General features: G+C 38.9%; 2 protein-coding genes across 2 annotated transcripts; one reads left to right on the forward strand and one right to left on the reverse strand.

Annotated features, from left to right (window-relative positions):
* Window positions 1-3998: 3998 nt before the first annotated feature.
* On the forward strand, window positions 3999-8433 carry LOC146137443 (uncharacterized). Its single transcript, XM_083394300.1, has 4 exons — window positions 3999-4114; window positions 5930-6206; window positions 6885-7042; window positions 7971-8433. The coding sequence occupies exons 1-4, from the start codon at window positions 3999-4001 to the stop codon at window positions 8125-8127; spliced, it is 708 nt and encodes a 235-aa protein (XP_083250426.1). The 3' UTR covers window positions 8128-8433.
* Window positions 8434-10235: 1802 nt separating this feature from the next.
* On the reverse strand, window positions 10236-18292 carry LOC146137444 (prostasin-like). Its single transcript, XM_083394342.1, has 7 exons — window positions 18262-18292; window positions 17928-18007; window positions 16428-16549; window positions 13156-13289; window positions 12434-12595; window positions 11056-11210; window positions 10236-10412 (listed from the first exon to the last, which is right to left on the reverse strand). Exons 1-7 carry the CDS (start codon window positions 18290-18292, stop codon window positions 10236-10238), a joined length of 861 nt encoding a protein of 286 aa, XP_083250468.1.
* Between the last annotated feature and the right edge of the window lie 1730 nt (window positions 18293-20022).

A 20022-nucleotide genomic window follows, 5' to 3' on the forward strand; every position in this document is an offset into this window, starting at 1 on the left:
TCATTTGTTTTACCTAATTTAGGCCGTGTCAGAAAACGAATTCTTTATGGTTCACTTGTTTTATTCAGTTACGCCTTGTCAAAAAAACAATCTCTTTTGGATCATTGGTGTGAAAAACATTTTCCTTTAGAAAAAATACGTCGATTTGAACAAACGACGATTGACTATATAATACTGCTGGATAAGCAACACCCGGTTATATATTAAGCCTGGCAGCATTAGTTTATTTCATTTTCCTTTAGGTTCATTGTTTTGATCAGTTTACGCCGTATCAAAATTTTTCACATTAACTTGTATACGCCGTAACAAAATTTAGCAGAAAAAGAAAACACCTTTTGCCAGACCTGGATAGAAAGAAACAAGACAGAGCGGCCTAGCACTTTTCATAGTGACTTTAAATAAACTGGCCGTTTGTTGCCTTAATTAAACCAACCCGAGCCTGTTGTTGTCTAATTTGCAGCAGTCAGCACCTCGCCCAAATATTTACCAGTGACAAAACACACACGATAAGACTTTTCAGAAAACGAAATGCCGGTCTAAATTTCCTGGAATTTCTTGCCACGCCCGTGAGAATATTCCTTGCTGTGCAAAGTGGTAGACTACCTGAACAGATGAAACTGTTAGTTTGTTGTGGTATAATCATATAAAGCCTTTTATAATTACTTTTAAATACCTTTATCTGTACATAAGGATATTTTAGGCTTAGTAAAGATTTCAAGGTTTAATGACATAAGTATAGACATGTTGCATAAAAAGCCTAATGCCAAATGTTAAAGAATATTTAATTCGAAATTGGAAACCATGTTAGGTTGAATAAAGATTTTAAGGTTTAATGACGACATAAATATAGACACGTTGCGTAAAAAGCTTAATCAACTAAATCTCAAAAAATGTTTGGTTTCAACCCACCCCGAAATCAATTTAGAACATGATTTGTAAAAAATCAAAACAACTGAAAAGCGTTTTTTGTCTATTTTTAACTGAAAAACGCCTTTTTAGTGTTCCGTTGCTAAAAACAGCATCAACTCGCATCTCCGCCATTTGGATTTGAAAACAACAGCTCGAGCAGCAGATAAACACTTAAAAACGCAAAACGAAAATTTCAGCAAACATAAGCAAATTAATATCGCTTAGAAACTGTTCAGGTACTTAACGGTTAACGGCATGCTGTTGGTGATAAGAACAACAGCTGGGAATTTTAGCGCAAAGAAACTACCCATACTATTTTCAAACGCCAAATACAGCCATTGGGCTATAAATTAAGTAACATCTAGCTCAGGGGTCGGCAACCTACGGCCCGCGGGCCGGATCCAAAGAAATTGATCCGGCCCGCCGCCTCTTTGACAAACTAGACACGAGTTCATTTCAAATACTTTTTGACTATTTTAAGTAGGTAAATGCGAAAAATTTTCGCGCTTCGCGCGAATGATCTTTCTACTTCCGTTTTGTTTGCGTTTTGATGCTCTTTTGCACTAGATAAGCGCTTTCTAGCGCCGGTGCGCTGTAGAAGGCTGCAAAAACTCGGATTTATAAGGAATGCCGGTATACTAAAAAAATCGCGCTCGCTTCGCTCGCCAGCTCTAATCTGTAGTCAACTAAATTAACTATTAAACTTATCTGGTTCCCTCAAAGTATTTTTATTACACTTTTCATTAATAGAAAGGATGACGACGTGTGAGCTGGAATTTTAAACCAAGCAAACGCTTATTTCGTGCTTTGCGCCAACACTTCCTCTGCCTCCTTAAATGTAATTTAACACGTTTTGAAGTAAAAAAAAACCCCGAGGCCAGCCTGATTCACAGTTGTTGTAACATTTTAGAACACAAATGTTAGTTAACATTTTGTGCGGCCCGCATGGGCCTTTGAGTTAGTATTTTGGCCCGCAACTACAAAAAGGTTGCCGACCCCTGATCTAGCTGATAAATTTCGCTTACGCCATTTTTCGCAATTTGTTTTAACACCATGCCATAAAATGTCAAAGCGTTCACCAGTGTTCCTTCTAAGAAAATTTTCTACTGCGCAAATATTTATTGTAGTGCGCAAGAATATTTTTGTAGTGCGCAAGAATATTTGAAGGCTGCGTTGGCAGGGGCCCGCGACCGATCAATGTTTTTTGTACTGTGGCGAGGCGTGAAAATTTTAAAGATGACGTCACGAAACACATATTTATAATTAATAAACTTGCATGTGCAACTGCAATCGAGTTAAATATGTTCAAGGATACTGCAACTAAGCGATCGCGCGAAAAAAGAACCGATTATTTGGATTTAATTGACAAAATGTCCAATTTAAAAAAAAATAGGATGCCTTTAGCGCCTTTAGCGCACAATCAAGAATCACGAACTATTCGCTCATTTGCATTTAATAAGATGATTTTGTCAATTTGTGAGAGCCTTTATTGACCCCACAGCTCTATCTGCACAGAAATCGTGTAAAAACTGCAATTGTGTTAAACATTTTACGTCGTTTTATCGTCAAACACTCCACTGCTATGTTCGACACTGTTCTAAACTCATTTTTTTCTTGAAGCTTGATTTTCCTGAGTAGACATTTAATTCTACGCGAGATAACAAAAACATACACAGCATGGGTTATGATAACCAATTAGACAAAGTAATTTATTACGTCACAATCGTCAATACGGATTCGATTTGATACTTGCTTTTAGCTACAAACATAAAAATACTCAAACTGTTGCGGCAAAAAAGTGAAGATATTTTAGTTTTAATTTGAGAATGATGTAAGTGCGCAAAAGCGAATTTCACTGCGCAAATTGTCTGATTTTGCTGCGCAATTGCGCAGTTGCGCACCTTAGAGGGAACACTGGCGTTCACCCCGTGTTTTGGCCCAAAGTTAGGCGCCGAAACCCAAACGGGCCTTAGGCGTATTATTTCGCGCTCCTAATCGCAGCGTTTCTGGCGATCCGGGGGGTGTTTTCACACGCCATTGTGCGTCGACAATGGAGCGCCTGTTACGTCACGAGCGAGTGAGAGAGAAACATGGCAGGGACGGCAGTTAATCCAGTCTTGGGGAGTTGATACCCGGCTTAGACCTTGAAACGCGATAACGGTTTGAAACCGAGCTGAATAGGCGTCTCTGGAAAGCGGCGAAATTCTAAGCACGGCAATTACACCAACTCGTCAAACACACACCAACCAACAGACAGACAAGGGACTACAGATAGCTGTAACGCGGAATTTTAGCCTAGTGGTTTCTTAAGACCACGCACCTATGGTGGATTTTAAGTGTCTTAGTATAGCTTTGTAATGATTAATACAATTTATTTTTTCAGTTTTAATTTTTTCTGTGGTTTTATGTTTTTTAGTCTATATGGAACTTCGGGCAGACATAATTGTTTTTTCTTTCGAAATAAAACCAGAATTTGCTTAAATATCACCCAAAATGCCTTCGCGCTGTCCACTGTTGGCATGTTCGACGACTTAAGCGCAGTGTTACGAATGTGTTTGAACTTTTAGGTTAAAGCTCTTTTAGTTCTTCGAAAAGTTCGACTGGTAGCTAATACAGCGGAAGGATAAGCCGCTACATTCTAGAATCTGTCGCTTTAAATTCATCGCTTAAACACTTTCGTAAAATAAATGTATGCAGTTGGTAGAATTCACCATAATTAGCATATTTACCCAACAGAAAATGTTTTGTTAGCGCTTTCTTGTTTTATTTAACACCAATCTGTTTATCCGAGCCGTGTCCAACCGCTTGTCTGTGGTCCTGGTCTCCGTGTTGTCTCCAATAGGACTCCCAAACCGCGCCGGCTTTTGTGTGTTTCTTTAGGCAGACTTGAGCGCGCCTCTTATCGCTATTTGGTTTGTGAACGGTGTAAGCTCTTGTCAGTGATACACTCTTTGTTATAAGGCATTTATACGACTGAGAAAACATTATTGCCTACTGTTGCAGTGTTGCGACCTTGGGACTTATTATTGTTGTTCAGAGGCCAAGAGTCGAGGGCTGTATTGCGCAACTGGCGCTTTTTCCGTGACGTCATGAACCGGAAGTTGCGTCCTGACGTCATCAAGCAGTCGAAGGAGGCGAACGTGAGGGAACGCAGGAAGTTGGCAAGGAGAATCGAGGGACATGGCGGAATCAACGCTCAGTATAGGTGGGTAATTGCTTAATTTGCACGTAAAATCAGACGGCAACATTATCCAAGTCACACCAATTTCTAATAGGGCGTTTTCAAATATCATAGGTAAGATGCCCCGTTTTAAGTAAGGTAAGCTTTTTTGTTTAATAAGGTTTGCATTTTCTGAGCTTGCTTGTTTTCCATTGTAATTAGACATATGCGCTATTGCGCTTCAAATGGGTCAGTCGTCTGTTAACCTGTAGGACAGGGGCGGGCAACTTTTCCGGTCGGCGGGCCAGATATGGGGAAATAAAGTACTTGGCGGGCCGGATTAGGTACTGCCAAAGCTTGCATGTATTGGCGCATAATTGCGGCTAAAGTTGTACTATTTAAAAACGGCAACACTTTTATTGCACATCAAACATACTGCTTTCTTCGCGACGTAAAAAATAAACCAAGTACAGAACTTGAGAAACCAAAAATCAGTATGTTTGAATGTTATAAGATAACAATATTTTGCTACCAAAAGCATCAATACTAATCATGTATTTAGTAGCGAAATAAATTCATCTTATAACATCCAAACATTCTTTATGATTGATGTGCAACCATAATCGTTTGTTTTCACCATTCGGATTCAGGCAGATTTTGTCATTCGAAAGAAAATTCTGATTATTGCCGACTTGAGTGAAAAAGTATTTTTGCATCCAACCCTTGTTAAATTCGCAACACTCTTCCTCAAACTTACGTTTCTTAGCAAATCCATGGGAAAACATTTATTTTTATAGAACTAAAGAATAACTAGCAATCACTATTATTTGTAGCAGAATGTGGCCGCGGGCCACAACCGGAAACTGTCTGCGGGACGCTCAAAATCCCGTCGCGGGTCGTATGTTGCCCGCCCCTGCTGTAGGACAAGATCACACACACAAGTTTTACTGTTGTAGAAAACCATCATATGAGTTACATTTCAAAGATTTAACCTTAAATCTCTTTTCAAATTGTCGCCTTTCGTAGTGGCGTTAATAAACTGGCCGTTAGCAGATAAGTAAGCTTACTACCTTGATAAAAATAGACCTTGAATAGAACGAAAACACGTTTTCCAGATTTCATATTACAGTCATTGTTCAACATAGTGAGCTACGGAGTTCTGACCCGCAGTAACCTCAACAACATATTGTTCTCGCATAGATTCGGCAGCCAATAGATAGATAACCTCACTACTTTGATAAAAACAAAATCACAAAACAATCATAGGGTAGAAAACCAATTATTGGGCACATTTCACAAACCTGATTTAAAAACTGACCCACAGTGACCATTGCAGTGGCTCTGACCAGCAGTAATCTCAACAACATTGTTCTCATAGATTCGACAGCCATAGCTGATAGGTAACCTTACAACATTGATAAAGTTGGCCTTGATTAAAACGAAAACACGTATTCCAGAATTTGCATTACACTCTATTCAACAATTAACCGTTAGTAACCTTGGAAGTTCTGACCCGTAGTAACCTCAACAACAATGTTTTCTCACACAGATTCGACAGTCATAGCCGATTGGTAACTTACTACCTTTATAAAACTAGTACGACCGGCTTTTTATGCTGGCTGTCGAATCTGTTTATACAAATGCTGGTGATGTTACTATGGGTTAGAACTTCGTAGGTCGTTGTGGGTCAGTTGTGGAAAAGGGTCAAAAAGATCAATACTGCAAATGTAAGGAATGTGCTAACTGAAATCTGCTGACTTCTACCCTTTGTTTAGACACACTAAGCCTATTCAACAACTGACCCATAGTGACCCTCAAAATTCTGACCCGCAGTAACCTCAGTCGCATTGTTCCCAACAGATTCGACAGCCAGCAAACGCGTCACGAGTGCGCCCTCCTGCGGCGCGAGCTGGCTCAGGCGATCGTGGACGAAACAAAGAGAAAGAGGAGCGACTTGAACTTGAAGAGAAGCGAGCGAAGGATGTCGAGAGACAACGATCCCACTCTGCTCCTCCTCAAGGAGCGAGAGGAACGCAGGAGGAGAAAGAACTTCCGGCTGCTCCTGAAGGCGCAGGAGCGGCAACGAAGGAGCGGGGAGAGAGTGAAAGAGTTCGTGGCGAAACTGGATCGAGAAGAGGTTCGACAAAAATCATCAACAATTTTTTTTTTTTTTTTAGTTTAAGATTTCTTTGAAATGAATGTCAAAGAGGCCGAGTAAATCGACATCATAATTAAAAAAAGACATTTCCATACGCACTTTTCCATACGCAATGAAGGAGCGGGGAAAAAGTGAAGGAGTAGATCGAGAATAGGTTGAAAAAATCACAAAATAACAAAACGCATTCTTTTCTAGTTTAAGATTTTCTGGAAATGAAGAGTTGAAAAAAATCAAGGACAATTTTTTTTTAAAGTTTTTTTTAAAATTAATTGCAAAGCCAAATAGAGCGAGTAAAACGATATCTTTTTGGAAAAGACGTTTCTATACGCACTTGTACTAACTGATGACGATACAAGCGCTATGTCGATGTACATTACCGATGGGTCACATTCATTTGTAAGCTACCTTACTCACCCGTGCATATAGCGTATGTAAATTCAGGACTTCTTTTGTTAAAGCTATTCGAAAAAAGTTGAAAAGTTTATTTTTTTAGTTCAGTATGTAAAGTTTAAGCCTTCTATTCCGTTAAACTATTCACGACTGGGATAATATGTCAAAAGCTTAAAAAGGTCTACCAGTTACTAGGATGCCACGGTGGTGGTTATGTTCGATTTTTAAACTCTGGTGTTCACAAAGATTCCTTTCTTCCTCCTGCAGAAGATGAAGAGGGATGCGGCTGCGGAGAAAATCAGTGACATCTTGGTCCTCGTTAACGGGATCGAGTCCACGGAGATCGATGGAGGAGCTGGAGGATTTTTCTCCAATCCGAACAGTCGTCCTGTGTCAAGAGCCTGGAGGGAAGCGAGAAACACAAGGTACATAGAAGACGTCAGCAACTAGAATATTCTTTGAATAACAAATACGAGGGAGGAACACAAGGTAACAGACGTCAGCCACTAGAATATTCTTACGGTGAATTTAGAAGCACAGAAGTAGGTAGCATTGCTTATTTAACTATGTTGAAACTGAGATAAAAGGTATTTGAAACGTTCGCAAAATGCTACTTACTTTTCCACCAGTTTGATATTTATTCCTTGTGTAACTACTGCAACCGCTAGTTATTGTTGTCTCCTTTGACTAATGAGCGTAATATGTTTCTAGGGCCCATTCCTACTTCTAATTTTATTTTAAACTTGCCTGTGTGTTCTGAACTTTGTCAATACCAATTTTTTGTCTTTAAATAGTACACCTGATTACTCTATTCAATATTATCAGTGTTCAACATTTACAATACATCTTGCTGAATTAAGGAATATGTGTTAGTGAACAGCAAAAATGCCAGAACAAATGATGACATGGTGAAAATACCGGCCCAAATAGACATAAAAAGCGACATGCTTTATTATTCAAACGTTTCGGCAAATGCTCATGCCATCATCAGTGATATGAAGGCCACATCAGTTACACCCGTTTTCTTCTTCATTACAATACCGTAATGGTTGCTTATGTACTTTGGAACACTATATATGGATCGTCGTGCCTTCATATCACTGATGATGGCATGAGCATTTGCCGAAACGTTTGAATAATAAAGCATGTCGCTTTTTATGTCTATTTGGGCCGTTATTTTCACCATTAAACTCATGAACAGATCCGTGTATAGTGTTCCTTAGTTCATCTAATTATGATGATGACATGTTTATGCTGATCGGAAAGGCCATTTAACTAACCAGCTATAATATAATGCTTTTAAAAGCTCGGACTCGTCCAAATTCAACATAAAATACGCAAATTCTTTTCCAGGTACATTCGAACAAGAATCTTGAGGGATTTTGAAATCGAGCTGAGCGCAAATGAAATATTCTCCAGTAACGAACATCACCAATCCACGCCGCGCAACAAATCTCGGATGAGCACTGCGTCAAAATCCGACAAACTAACGCCGCGCGTATTTCCGTAGATATTCACAGTGTTAATCTGTTAGAATCTGTTAGGCTTTGAACTCATCAAACTTCCATTTTTCTATAGACAGTAATAAGTAGATTAAACCAATGGCCTATCGCCAAAGAAAAGTAATTAGCGAAGTCATAAAGCAGTCAAATGCATTTTTTTCAACTGCCTTAAGCCGTATATAGTTTCGTTAAAAAATACGAAAGTTAACAATCATGGTATGACGTAGAGTAGAGTATGTTGTGACACGATTACTACAGAAAAGTAATGCCTAATTAAAAAAATGAAATCATTAAAAAAATTAGGAGGGTAAGGGTGTCCAGTACGACATTTTATTCCAATAGCAATTCCCTAGCTATATTTAAGAGAAACAATATCGCAGTCCAATCCAAATGACATTATAACTATACTTAAACACGCGAAATAGATGACATTTATACGAGGGATATTTTCAGTCAAGACTTGCGTTCCAATGCTGCGCATTTACCTCTTTTTGTTCAAAATATCGAGTATAGGAGTAAAATGCTATCTAGCATATCTGGTACACATGTGTGGGCGGCTGTGTCGTGCTTCATTTCAAGTCGTATATGCTTTAATCTAGATATTTGAAATTGTACTGTTTTGGCAACTGTGTAAGACTCGACCTTTTTGTCTTTGCTATTCATTATTTATCAAACTACATTACAGATCCGTGCATAGTGTACCCAATGATTAATATCGGGTTGGAAAACGAGTGTATAGTATTCTATGGCCGAACAACGAATTCAACCGAGCGACTTAAATCGACTCACCTCTGTTGCGGAGTTATCTAGCCTACTCATTTTACAATTTTAACTAAAATAACGACGTAGCATAAATACTTGCAGCACCAAAGCTTTGTATAAATATCAATTGTGTTTGCATTTTATTTGAAACAACTACAAAAAATGGGACGTTTTTGTGTATTTTCTTGAGCTTGTATTTCAAAAGAGACCAGCTTTTTCAAAAATGTTTTTTAACAAACCCGTGTGATCTGCCTTTAGTTTGCAAAGTTAGTAGTAGTAAGCAAAACTCTACCCAAAAAACATTGTTCAAGCTTATTTCGGACCCGGGCCAGTCGCCCCAATTAAGATTAGGGCTCTCGTTAAACGTGATGCTAAATGTGAAGTTGTTAAAAAAAATTAACGCAAAGGAAAACACCGATTTAAAGCAAGGAGAAATGTTGCCAGGCAAGAAGCCTATTTCGCAGGAATTGGAACACGGGCCTGCCCGCCTTCCAATTAAGCAAAGCGTCAGAAGTCGATCTGAGAACTTATCAGAACTGCAAGTAGCAGAATTGGGTAAGCAGAAAGTCAGGCATGAAGGCAAAATCGCTATAAGCTATAGATATAGGCCTGCGCCCTCGTCAGATTAATTAGTGGCAAGATGGCTGGTGTTGAAAGTGGCGATAAAAACAAATCAACAGAGGCTAAATGGCAAGTAAAGAAAAAATATAACATTTAAATAACACATAAAAGGACAACACGTATGTGGCGGCTTGATGACCAAACACATTTCGAAGAATTGAAAAACACAACAAGAAAAAATGCAATCCAGAGGTGCAGAAAATGTAACGAAATTAAGATAAATTTTTTTCCGCAGTATTTCCTACGTGTATATTGCATCAAATTGGCAAAAACAATCGTAAATTCCAGTGGTTTTAAAACTATGATACGCGGTCCACGATATTTCATGAGTTCCGCAAATTGTATTGGGTGAGGTTGCATACTTTTCATTGAGTTGAAATAATAATAAATCATTTGAATGCTTTTGTGCAGTGGTTTTTAAGTAATAACCAAACCAGTAGTTTTTAAATTACCGTTGTTTAAAAAACATTCGGAGACCTTTCTTACTTTATGTAATCCAAGTACGCCAAATTAAAAAGTTTGATAAGCACAGATCTGGCCAAATACTTCATATCACTAGTTTTGGGCCAAAACTACTTATATAAGCAGATAGTAATCAGTCCAAACTTTTGCCCTAAATTAAAAAAATAACTTTCGTCTGGATGAATCTCGGTGCAAAGCGGTCTTGGCGCACACCAATTTTCGAAATTTTGATTTCCATGCGGTCGCAAAATTGCCGTCGCGATTTCGGGGATTACCCAGTCGTGTATTGTTTCGATACGGTTTGGACTACCCAAGTCATGTAGGAGTTGACGTTCGTGTAGATGCCGGGACGGTTGATCTGGCCGCAGCCGATGCCCCAGGAAATAATCCCGGCCAGGTACCAGGTTCCGTACGGGTCCTGGCACGCCAAAGGGCCTCCACTGTCCCCCTGTAAAAAAAATGAGAGTTTGTTCTTTGTCTTTAAGTAAAAAAAAATATATTTTTGATCAACTCGATTGCACACAAAATGCAGTTACGGCAAACAATTGAAACTACAAAGATTTTTTTTTTATAAATACTTCTCTTTAACTGTTGCAAATGGCGATTCCACACTTAACCAAATTACCTTGGTAAAATCACTGCTGCTTTTTCGCAGATTTTTTTCAAAACTTTTTTACAAATTTCGGTATAGACTGTAAAAGTAAGTTGCAAAGGTTATGAAGGTAATCGTTTTAATAACGTTCCATGCCTTTCACCCTGAAGAAGGCGACCTATGTAGAATGTCGACACATTGAACCAAATAATTACAGGAAGAGCTATTTTAAATAATGTTATGCCTGGTAGCAAGAGTTTATATAAAGTAAGTTGGTTTCCTGAACGTCCCAAATTCCAAAGCGAAATGACCCGTTTGAATTATATTTTTGACGAGTTTTAAATTAAAATATACGCAAAGCCAGATAAAAGTAGAAATAAAGGAAAAAAAACTATATTTCTACATAATTCACAATGTGCATTCTATGATCAAGCCCAAGGTAACCGTTTTAAAAGTTTTTTGTTGATTAAGTTTTTAAGTAAAATACCCGAAGGCCTACCCAGCACGTGTCCTTCTTCCCGTAGAACCAAAATCCTCCACAGAGATGATGCATCTGGTGGATGTTGTTCCCGTAGCGAGCGGCGCACCTCCGAAAGTCAATTATCGGGATCTGGACTTCCTGGAGACGAAGGGGAAGAAAGTTCTTCCCGGAAACTGGGGAGAAAAAAGAAGATGTTGTAGGACTTACACGTGGGCGGTTTAAAGTTGAATATAAGATACATACTATATTGGAAAGATAAAGATTTTTACAAAGTTGAGGTAATATATTGCTTAATTTTTCGAAGATATTCGTCTTAAGAATACACTCGAATTCTTACACTGATGAAGGCATAGGTATTGCCTAAACGTTTGTAAACAGCCATCGAATATAATGGTCTTAGTATTTTTATTCAAATATTGTATTAAAATTATAAAATCTAGATATCGATATGTATAATTATTGCTCAGGATTCAGAAGAGTTGGTAAATAAGGATGTTTAAAACCATAAAATTCGTTTGTTTTAATTTCTTTTTTTCTACTTTGACCTGATGAAGCACGGTTGTGCAAAAGCTTATCAATTTTTTTATGCATCTTTGCTTTGGCCTGATAAAACATGGCTGTGCAAGAGCTTGTTACGATTTTAATACAAATTGTCGTTAAAGATTGCCACCTGATTTCCAGATAAGGAATTATACAGACATGGCTATCTACAAAGATTTAAAAAAAATAAGTTACATTTCGCATACACAACGTATTATCGTCGTTTGTTTGGATTCGATGTTACTCGACGATTTTAAACAAATATCTCTACTCTTTCTCTACTCAGCACAAACTTTATTACAGATTTTCGAATATCTTTCAAACTATCTTGCGAAAAAGTACATTGGCTGACTCAAATTGCTTAACGGACCAAGCAATGCAGATAAAACCGAAAAATTTAAGTATGTTAAATTATAAAATCATGTAGTTGTAACTTTACACACTTATTTAACCCCATGCAGAAGCCATTTGGGTAGGCCTACATGCTGTGTTTTTTTTGTGGTGATTTGCAATTGCCTGATTTCCTGTTTTGATAATTATGCTAAGTATTTCAATTATTTTACAATTGCTTTTCCCTATCATGCCTACACGGGCACGGATCTGTAATGTAGCTCGATATTAAATTTAAAGCCAAAAAGGTCGAGTAGATCAACATCATCTTGATAAAGACGTTTCGATACGGACGTGTATCGTCTTCAGTTAATGTGACAAATGTGCGTATTGAAACGTCATTTTGATGACGACGATTTACTTGAACGTTTTGACTTTGTCATTCATTAAAAAGCTACAAAAATCCAATTTCTGGCTGTTTTGATTTAGCAACTAAACTTATTTAAAAAAAGAAACGAGTTCTTACCCACGGTGCCCCAGCCAGCCGCCTTACACAACCCCCGGTTGGGTTCCGGGGTCATATTCCGGGGTAAGCAAATGGGTCTCACCCAGCTGTCGTACACGAAAGGCTTGTCGACTCGAATCAGGGCGATGTCGTTGTACACGCGACCGAAGAGTTCACGAAACTCTGAATATACAGGAAAGTGAGTGAAACGTACATGTCAGTGATCAATCGTACTGAACAACAATAGCCGTACTAGCCCTCTGAGCCTGCGTAGCTCAGATGGTAGAGCGAAGGCCCCGGTATGACCGGAGGTCGTGAGTTCCAACCTCATCACAGGCTAATTGTTTTTCTGACTTGGCACTACAATCCTGATCAGGCCGACTAATTTCGCTAAGCCTTCTAAAGGCATACGATGTATATAGGAAATATATAGAAGGTAGGTGTTTAGATCAGTTAACTTTCTCAGCTGTTTAGAGACCAGAAAGGCAATTACTGAGAGTGATTCGACAACAGGCGCAGATCCATTTTTTTTATTAAGGGGGTCCATAATTGTTTTTCAAGAGATGACGTGACAAAATTAAGGCATTATAAGACCTCGACGCTTTTGGGATAAAGTTTTGTGCAATAGGATCAAAGTATACTAGGCATATAACAACTGAGATAAGCGCTGCTTGTTATTTCATTGCACTTATAACAGTAAAAAATATATATATACAACACAAAACGCCAGTAGGTATACTCACGTGGATGCGGTGCGAAGTAGCGGACGCCTCTTTGCTGCCATTTAGTGGCTTCCGTCGACGTCGTGTCCCTGCTTGTCATTCCGGCGGTCACCTTCCAGTGCTTGGGGGCTACTTTGGGGAAGAAATTGGGATGACTGAAAGAAATTTAAGACATTTAAAATTCGTAGTTGGGTACAATACGGATCTGTAATGTAGCTTGATAATGAATTGGAAGCCAAAAAGGTTGAGTAGATCGACATCATCTTGATCAAGACTTTTCAATATATTAACTGATAATGATAGAAGTTTGTAGTATCGAAACGTCATAATAAAGATGATGTCGATCTACTTGACCTTCTTGGCTTCGGAATTGATATAATTATCAAGCTACAAATCATAGATTATTGGATTTAAACTTAAAATTAATTGCGGTCCTTTGTTTTTTAGGCACACACTAAATCAGATTTTATGAGAAATTTTTGTGTTTTAGTATCTAATGTTTTAAATCACTTATACGTAAAAAAAAGGGTCCCTTAAATTGAAGGAAACACAACGTCGGCAAGTTCCGATTGAAGCTGCGGCTAAAAAAATTCCTTTACGCTTCGGAATCAAACGATGCTTAACGTGTGGCTTTATTGCGGTGATGTCCATTCTATAGTTTCGAAATATTTTTCCAAACTGGTATATAAAGCTATATATGCACCATTGTAACGCCCAAAACATACAATATTTAACAGCCTTCCAAATCAATTTACGATTGTGGTTGGAGATTGGAATCCAAAATATACACCTTTGGCGCATTAGGTAATAGAGGGTCTGACACGATTTGACGGTTCGTTGGAGGAATAAATGGCCTTTAAATCGATTTACTGTTTTACTTTTAGATTGAAATCGCTTTAGAATGAATCTTTCTCTTGAATGTGTGAAGGTGTCATTAGTACAAAAGGTATGTCGATTAGGCGCTGTTGGCATCGCAAATTTACACCTTTCTCGCATACGTAGCCTTCTGTTACAGTTCTTTAAAAAAAACTTGTACAGTTTGTTGGGGTAATAAATTACCTTTTGAATCGATTTTGAGGTTTTCGTTGTAGATTGAAATCGATTTAGAACGGTATGCACATTTTTTTTTAATCGGCGTGGGTGTTATTAGCCGATCAGGTGTGTCGATTTGGCGCCGGTGGAATCCGAAATATACACCATTTTCGCATTAAGCTGCAGAGGGTATGAAACAATTTGCACAGTAAGTTAGCGAGAAAATGGCCTTATGAATCGATCTACAGTCGTGTTGTAGATTGAAATCGCTTCATTTTCTTGAATCTATGAAGGTATCATTAGTTCAAACAATATGTCGATTATGCGCTGTTGAATCTGAAATTTAAATCTTTTTCGCAAAACTATAGCTCAGGTTACAGTTCGTTAGCTGATACTTGCACAGTTTGTTAGAGGAATAAATATAGACTTTAATTTACGGGTGTGGTTGTAACTTTAAATCGCTCTAAGACAGGGATGCACCATTATCTTAAATCGGTGTGGGTGTCATTAGCACAAAAGGTGTGTCGATTAGGCACCGTTGGAATCTGAAATATACACCTTTTTCGCATTAAGTAGTGAAGGGTCTGACACGATTTGACGATTCGTTAACGAGATATCGACAGGCCGACAAATGTACAGACATGGGGCGCATATCGTGCAGACAAGCCGCTGTAACTACAAGAAAGGCGCGTGGCCAATTGGACGCTAAGTGTTGCCGATTTGTGCGCGCGCCCTGCAATTATCCAACACATTTGCGCGGCGGTTTAACTGGAAACATTAATTCGGTGACGAGGTAGGGGCTAAGCCGTGTTATTGGTAATGTGATTTACAAGTGGCTGACGCTCGTTTGCGATAATAGTTTCCTTAATTTATTCGCGAAAACGCCGTCACTCGTTTCTGACCTCAAGACCCGAAACTGCTAAACACTGGAATCTTGGGTTCTCAGAATTGGAAATCCAAAGATAGATTATAGGGCATTTCGTTCCCAGACGGGAAGTGGTTAAGCTTATAGCCTACAAGTTCATCTCTGTTTATCAGTTTGTCCTTTAATCGCTTGCAATTATAATAAATTTGAAACCTTATTAAAAGTGCCAATGTGCAAAATTGTTTAAACTTGGGCTAGCAACTTTAGCAGTTTAAACAACATTTCAGCCGTCTTAACCTTGTTTTATTAAGTTGTTTGTGACGTTGGAGTTGCTCATGTGGAATTTTAACTGCACACAAAAATGAACACGTGCAAATGTATCATGGTTTTAAATAAAAAAACAGACACAATAAAACAATTTGATGTCTATGTTTTTAACGAATTACCTTCAAAGTTTTTTCTCAAGCGGCAAAATGAGTTTTAATTTTTGTTGACATAATTTTGTAAATAGACCAGAGCGACAATCAGGGCTGCGAAGTCGGTTAAAAATAACCCGAGTCCGACTCCGGCCAAAAAAATAAACCCGAGTCCGACTTCCGAGTCCCGAGCCCGACTCCGGTCAAATGTGCGATTTTGTCGAGTCCCGAGTCCGGCCCTAAATCTACAGCCTGTATTTCACCAATTTACGTAACTAAAATAACGTGGATATTCAGTAATCCACTTATAGGGGTGTTGTAAAATTCATTCACTCACAATACATGGTTGGAAAATATACCACTATATGCTATTCCACCTTTACAATTCCACTTGGCCGCCATATCAGTTTTAAAATTTGGTACTGCGCATGCGCATGTCCGACTCCAGCAAAACAAACCATGGCTTATCTTCCCATACAAATTAAGTATCGGATCGGCACTGATACGCGATACCACCCTGGTATCGGACGAGTACTGACCACTTAGCATCGGGTATCGGATCGGATATTATCGTACATACCGATATTATCGTACATCCCTGTTCCTAGTGCACCGAAAGCCATCGCAGACCCACCGAATCTGTCGATCTATGATGCAAGCAGGGCAGAATAAAACAACTAGCCTGTAGTGAGGTTCGAACTCACGACCTCCGGTCCCGGACCGTCACTCTACCAGTTGAGCTATGCATGCTCAGAAAGGAACGAGTCGAGAAACAACCATGCGCCAATGCTTGCTCAATCTGTTAGTACAAGCAACTTCATATTGAAGGGGATCCACAGTACCGTATCATTTATTCAATGAAACATGTACACACATATATATGTGCATTTTAACCACTGAGATCTGGTCCTTCTGAAGCTGCTTTATGACCAACGATTGCGGCTTAGGTTTCCCTGTTCCTAAGTCAATTTTCAACTCACGTATCGAGGCAGTGCGCAGCTGTGATAACCCATTCAGATCCAACTATCGAACCACCGCAAACCAGTGACAGCTTCTTGGACCCGAACGGTTGGTTGCTGGTTATATCCGTGTTTATGGCAACCTAAAAGTGAACAAGCACATGCTGAAGAGAAGTAGCTTTGGATTAATCGTACACCAAGACGTCTTTATGTGTTTGAGATTTAAAAACACAGTTGATATAATTTGACGTTGATAAACTACAACGTTCAATACCAGGGTTTAAAAATATATTCTTGCTAGAGGCATGTATCTTTTATTTTTTTTCATTGTAATCTTTCGAAAAGCTAGAAATATGCGTCGTTGCCAGTGTTTCCTCTAAGAAAACATTTTGAAAATCTAGGAAATTTAAATGTTGACGAATGGACATAAATAACTGACATGATTTTAGTAAAAGTGTTTGAGCAAACGAGTTGATCCGTAATCAGCCCAAATCAATAGGCCTACATATTTTATATAATTCGACTTGAACAAGAAGAAAGAAGAAAGGCGACTTAAACAGTTTACCGAAACGTTGGTTAACCCAGATGAGATGTTTTTGGACAATATTATGCCTTGTTAGCAAGAGTTTATACACCAAAATTCCCTATAATTTAACTGACAAAGTCCTATGATGGCGTAGTTTTTCCAGACATGTATGAAAAATGCCGCACCTCATCACTTTTATTTGCTGTGCTGTACATTGAACATAGAATCAACAAAACAATTTCATCGACAATAGAGCTTAGAACAGGGGTCGGCAACCTACGGCCCGCGGGCCGGATCCGGCCCGCCGATGTAATTCATCCGGCCCGCCGCCTCTTTGACAACTTAGACACGAGTCCATTTCACATACTTTTTGACTATTTTAACTACGTAAGTGCGAAAAATTTTTCGCGCTTCGCGCGAATGATCTTTCTACGTCCGGTTTGTTTACGTTTTGATGCTGTCTTTTGAACTAGATCAGCGCTTCTTTACCGTTGCGTTGCGAAAAAAAGCGTATTCTAAAATATTGGAGATATATTTTTTATCATTTTATTTATTTTTTGTTTTCGGCAATGTAATAAAAACTTGCAAGAAATGTTCGTAAACCAAAAAAAAAATCGCGCTCGCTTCGCTTGCCAGGTGTGCCTTCACTACAAAAGGTTAACAAACACTGAGCTAGGTTACCTTTAAATGTTATCGCGTTCCCTTAAAGTAGTTTTGTTACACTTTTCACTAGTAGTATGGATGGCGAACGTGTGAACTCGAATTTAAAACGTACAAACGCTTTTTTTCGCTTTGCGTCAACACTTTACTGCCTCCTTAAATGTAATTTTCAAGTGGAAAAACGATCCGAGCCCCGCCTGATTCACAGTTCTAACATGTTAATAAAACAATTATAAGTTAACATTTTGTGCGGCCCGCAGAGACCTTTCTGAGTTTGGTTTTGGCCCGCGACTAGAAAAAGGTTGCCGACCCCTGGCTTAGAACTTCGAACTTACCATCCAAGGCCATTTTCCCGCCTTTGCTTCGTTGCCTCCAATAATCCTCGACCTCACAGTACCGCTCGTTTTTCCGCAATCTGCAAGCGAGAATACTTTTGTTTTAAACTTGGATTTCAACATTAGTTTAATTATAAAATCCGGTACAAAAGTTAAACTTTAAAATCTTGGCAAGCTTAGTTGTAGCTATAAATTAATGGAAATTTTATAGATTGCTCCGAGTTGGACCCATAAAGCTGAAAAGAACATTGTTGTTTGCTGGTTGCGAACTTTCTTTTTGAGATGTTTTTGCATTTGGGAAAGTGGGTACATTTTTGCAAACCAGAAAACATACATTTGGTGAGAATGCATTTTTGTTTCCACATTATTTTCTTTGTCACGCGTAAAGCAAAGAAATGGTCATTAAAAACGTTCAACAAATCATTATTCACTTACTAATTGCTCCACAGCTCTTCAAAGAAACGGTGAAAATTATCTGGAACAGAATCAGAATTGTAATATCCGCCATATGCCCTTGGTTGAGAAAAAATAACCTTTAAATCACCGTAAATTTATGCAACAAAATGCTCATGAACTGAAGTAGTCCAGCGTTGAATTGTATTATTACAGTTTAACTGCTTTGTAGCGTTGGTCTTCTAAATTCAAAGCAAAAATTTTAATCATTGTTGTAATGAATGACTTTACTGAAAAGTCTCAAGTGCATTTAAGTCACTCTTTTTGAATGACTTTACTTTACTGAAGTACTTTAGGCATAAGTAAACAAGATTTGCGGAATGAAGAAACGTTTATTTCGATAAAAATGACTTGCTATAATCATGACTTTGAACTTGATTTGCAATATTATCGCAATTGATTTGACTTGATAGTGAAAATGAATAAAGCGCTATACGAAAGTTTGAAAATAATACCCACTTCCGTATGGGCTTTGATATTTATTTAACGACTAACTACAACCTTCAGACACCACGCTCCAATGATTTAACTTGGAATTAAGTCTTTTCAAAATTTCCAATTTTTAACACTGAATCTTACTGCTGGAATTCGAATGAGAGACAAACTCCCGTAGAATGCAAATCGGTACGGATCTCTCGACACGTAAAAGAAGATCACGAACACACCTTAACCTTTCTTCTATCCGTTTAACCTTTAGCGTTTCAGCTTGCCTTTAACCGCGTAAAAATCCCCAGAAATCCCATTAAAAGCTCAAACTTCTGCCGGCCGGGTTTCGAAGCGCGACATCCGGCAGAAGTGCTCGCCGCTCCCGAGGCCGCGCTAAACTGACTGAGCCTCGTCAACGGGATTGTGGCCATTTATAAACGGCTGACTGACAGAGAACACGCGTTACTAGTCGGCCCCGGGCACTCGTGCGCTCGCTTGACCGCAAATCGTTGCTGACAGGAGAGCTAATTTCGGCTTTTCTGGGCTAGGTGCGACGGATTAGCCGCTTCTTGTTGATGTTTACGTTCGTTGTAGCTTCATTTGAGTGGCCGACCTATACTCTGGCAGTTTTTGGGTATTTCACTAATCGTCATTGCACGACTGGGACCACCTGCTACTGTTGCTCTAGACTACAAAGGGGCCAATCTGCTGTCAAATCGGCGCATTTTTGCAATGCTTTATCGGTTATGGTTGAGATGTCCGATGTAATACAAGGTTATATCGTTTGCTTTGCGTTATTTTGTTTTTTTCTGTTTAAATTTAAAGGTAGAAATGGCTGCGTAATACCGAGGGTCGCGGAACCAGAGTCGGTCTCGGGACTCGAGTAAGACCACGTAAACTTAGCCGAGTACCGAGTTCGACGTGCGCATGCAAAGAACTAAATTTCTAAACTGATATGGCCGCTAATTGTAAATTGTTATGTCTAGATGGCATATGTTGGATATTTTCCAACCATGTTTTGCGCTTGAATGAATTATATGACATTACTATGCATTACTGAATATCCAACGTATTGAGTTACGTAACTAGGCTGGACACAGACTGTAGAGTCATAGCTGGACTCGGGACTCGACGAAATCGTACATTTGGCCGGAGTCGGACTCGGGCCGTTTTTAACCGAGCCCTGGTAATAACCATGGCCGGCCGGAATGTCTAC

Source organism: Ascidiella aspersa, chromosome 7 (genome assembly GCF_963924565.1).
Source record: "Ascidiella aspersa chromosome 7, kaAscAspe10.2, whole genome shotgun sequence".
Lineage (NCBI taxonomy): Eukaryota > Metazoa > Chordata > Ascidiacea > Phlebobranchia > Ascidiidae > Ascidiella > Ascidiella aspersa.

Excerpts from the sequence above, each read along its gene's own strand:
- LOC146137443 (XM_083394300.1), top strand. The coding sequence starts at position 3,999 with ATGAACCGGAAGTTGCGTCCTGACGTCATCAAGCAGTCGAAGGAGGCG. Across the intron at positions 6,207-6,884 it reads CGAAACTGGATCGAGAAGAG|AAGATGAAGAGGGATGCGGC; the intron begins GTTCGACAAAAA and ends TTCCTCCTGCAG. Across the intron at positions 7,043-7,970 it reads AGGGAAGCGAGAAACACAAG|GTACATTCGAACAAGAATCT; the intron begins GTACATAGAAGA and ends ATTCTTTTCCAG.
- LOC146137444 (XM_083394342.1), bottom strand. The coding sequence starts at position 18,292 with ATGTGGAAACAAAAATGCATTCTCACCAAAT. Across the intron at positions 13,290-16,427 it reads GCTGCGCACTGCCTCGATAC|TCATCCCAATTTCTTCCCCA; the intron begins GTGAGTTGAAAA and ends AATTTCTTTCAG. Across the intron at positions 10,413-11,055 it reads GGAAGAAGGACACGTGCTGG|GGGGACAGTGGAGGCCCTTT; the intron begins GTAGGCCTTCGG and ends TTTTTTTTACAG.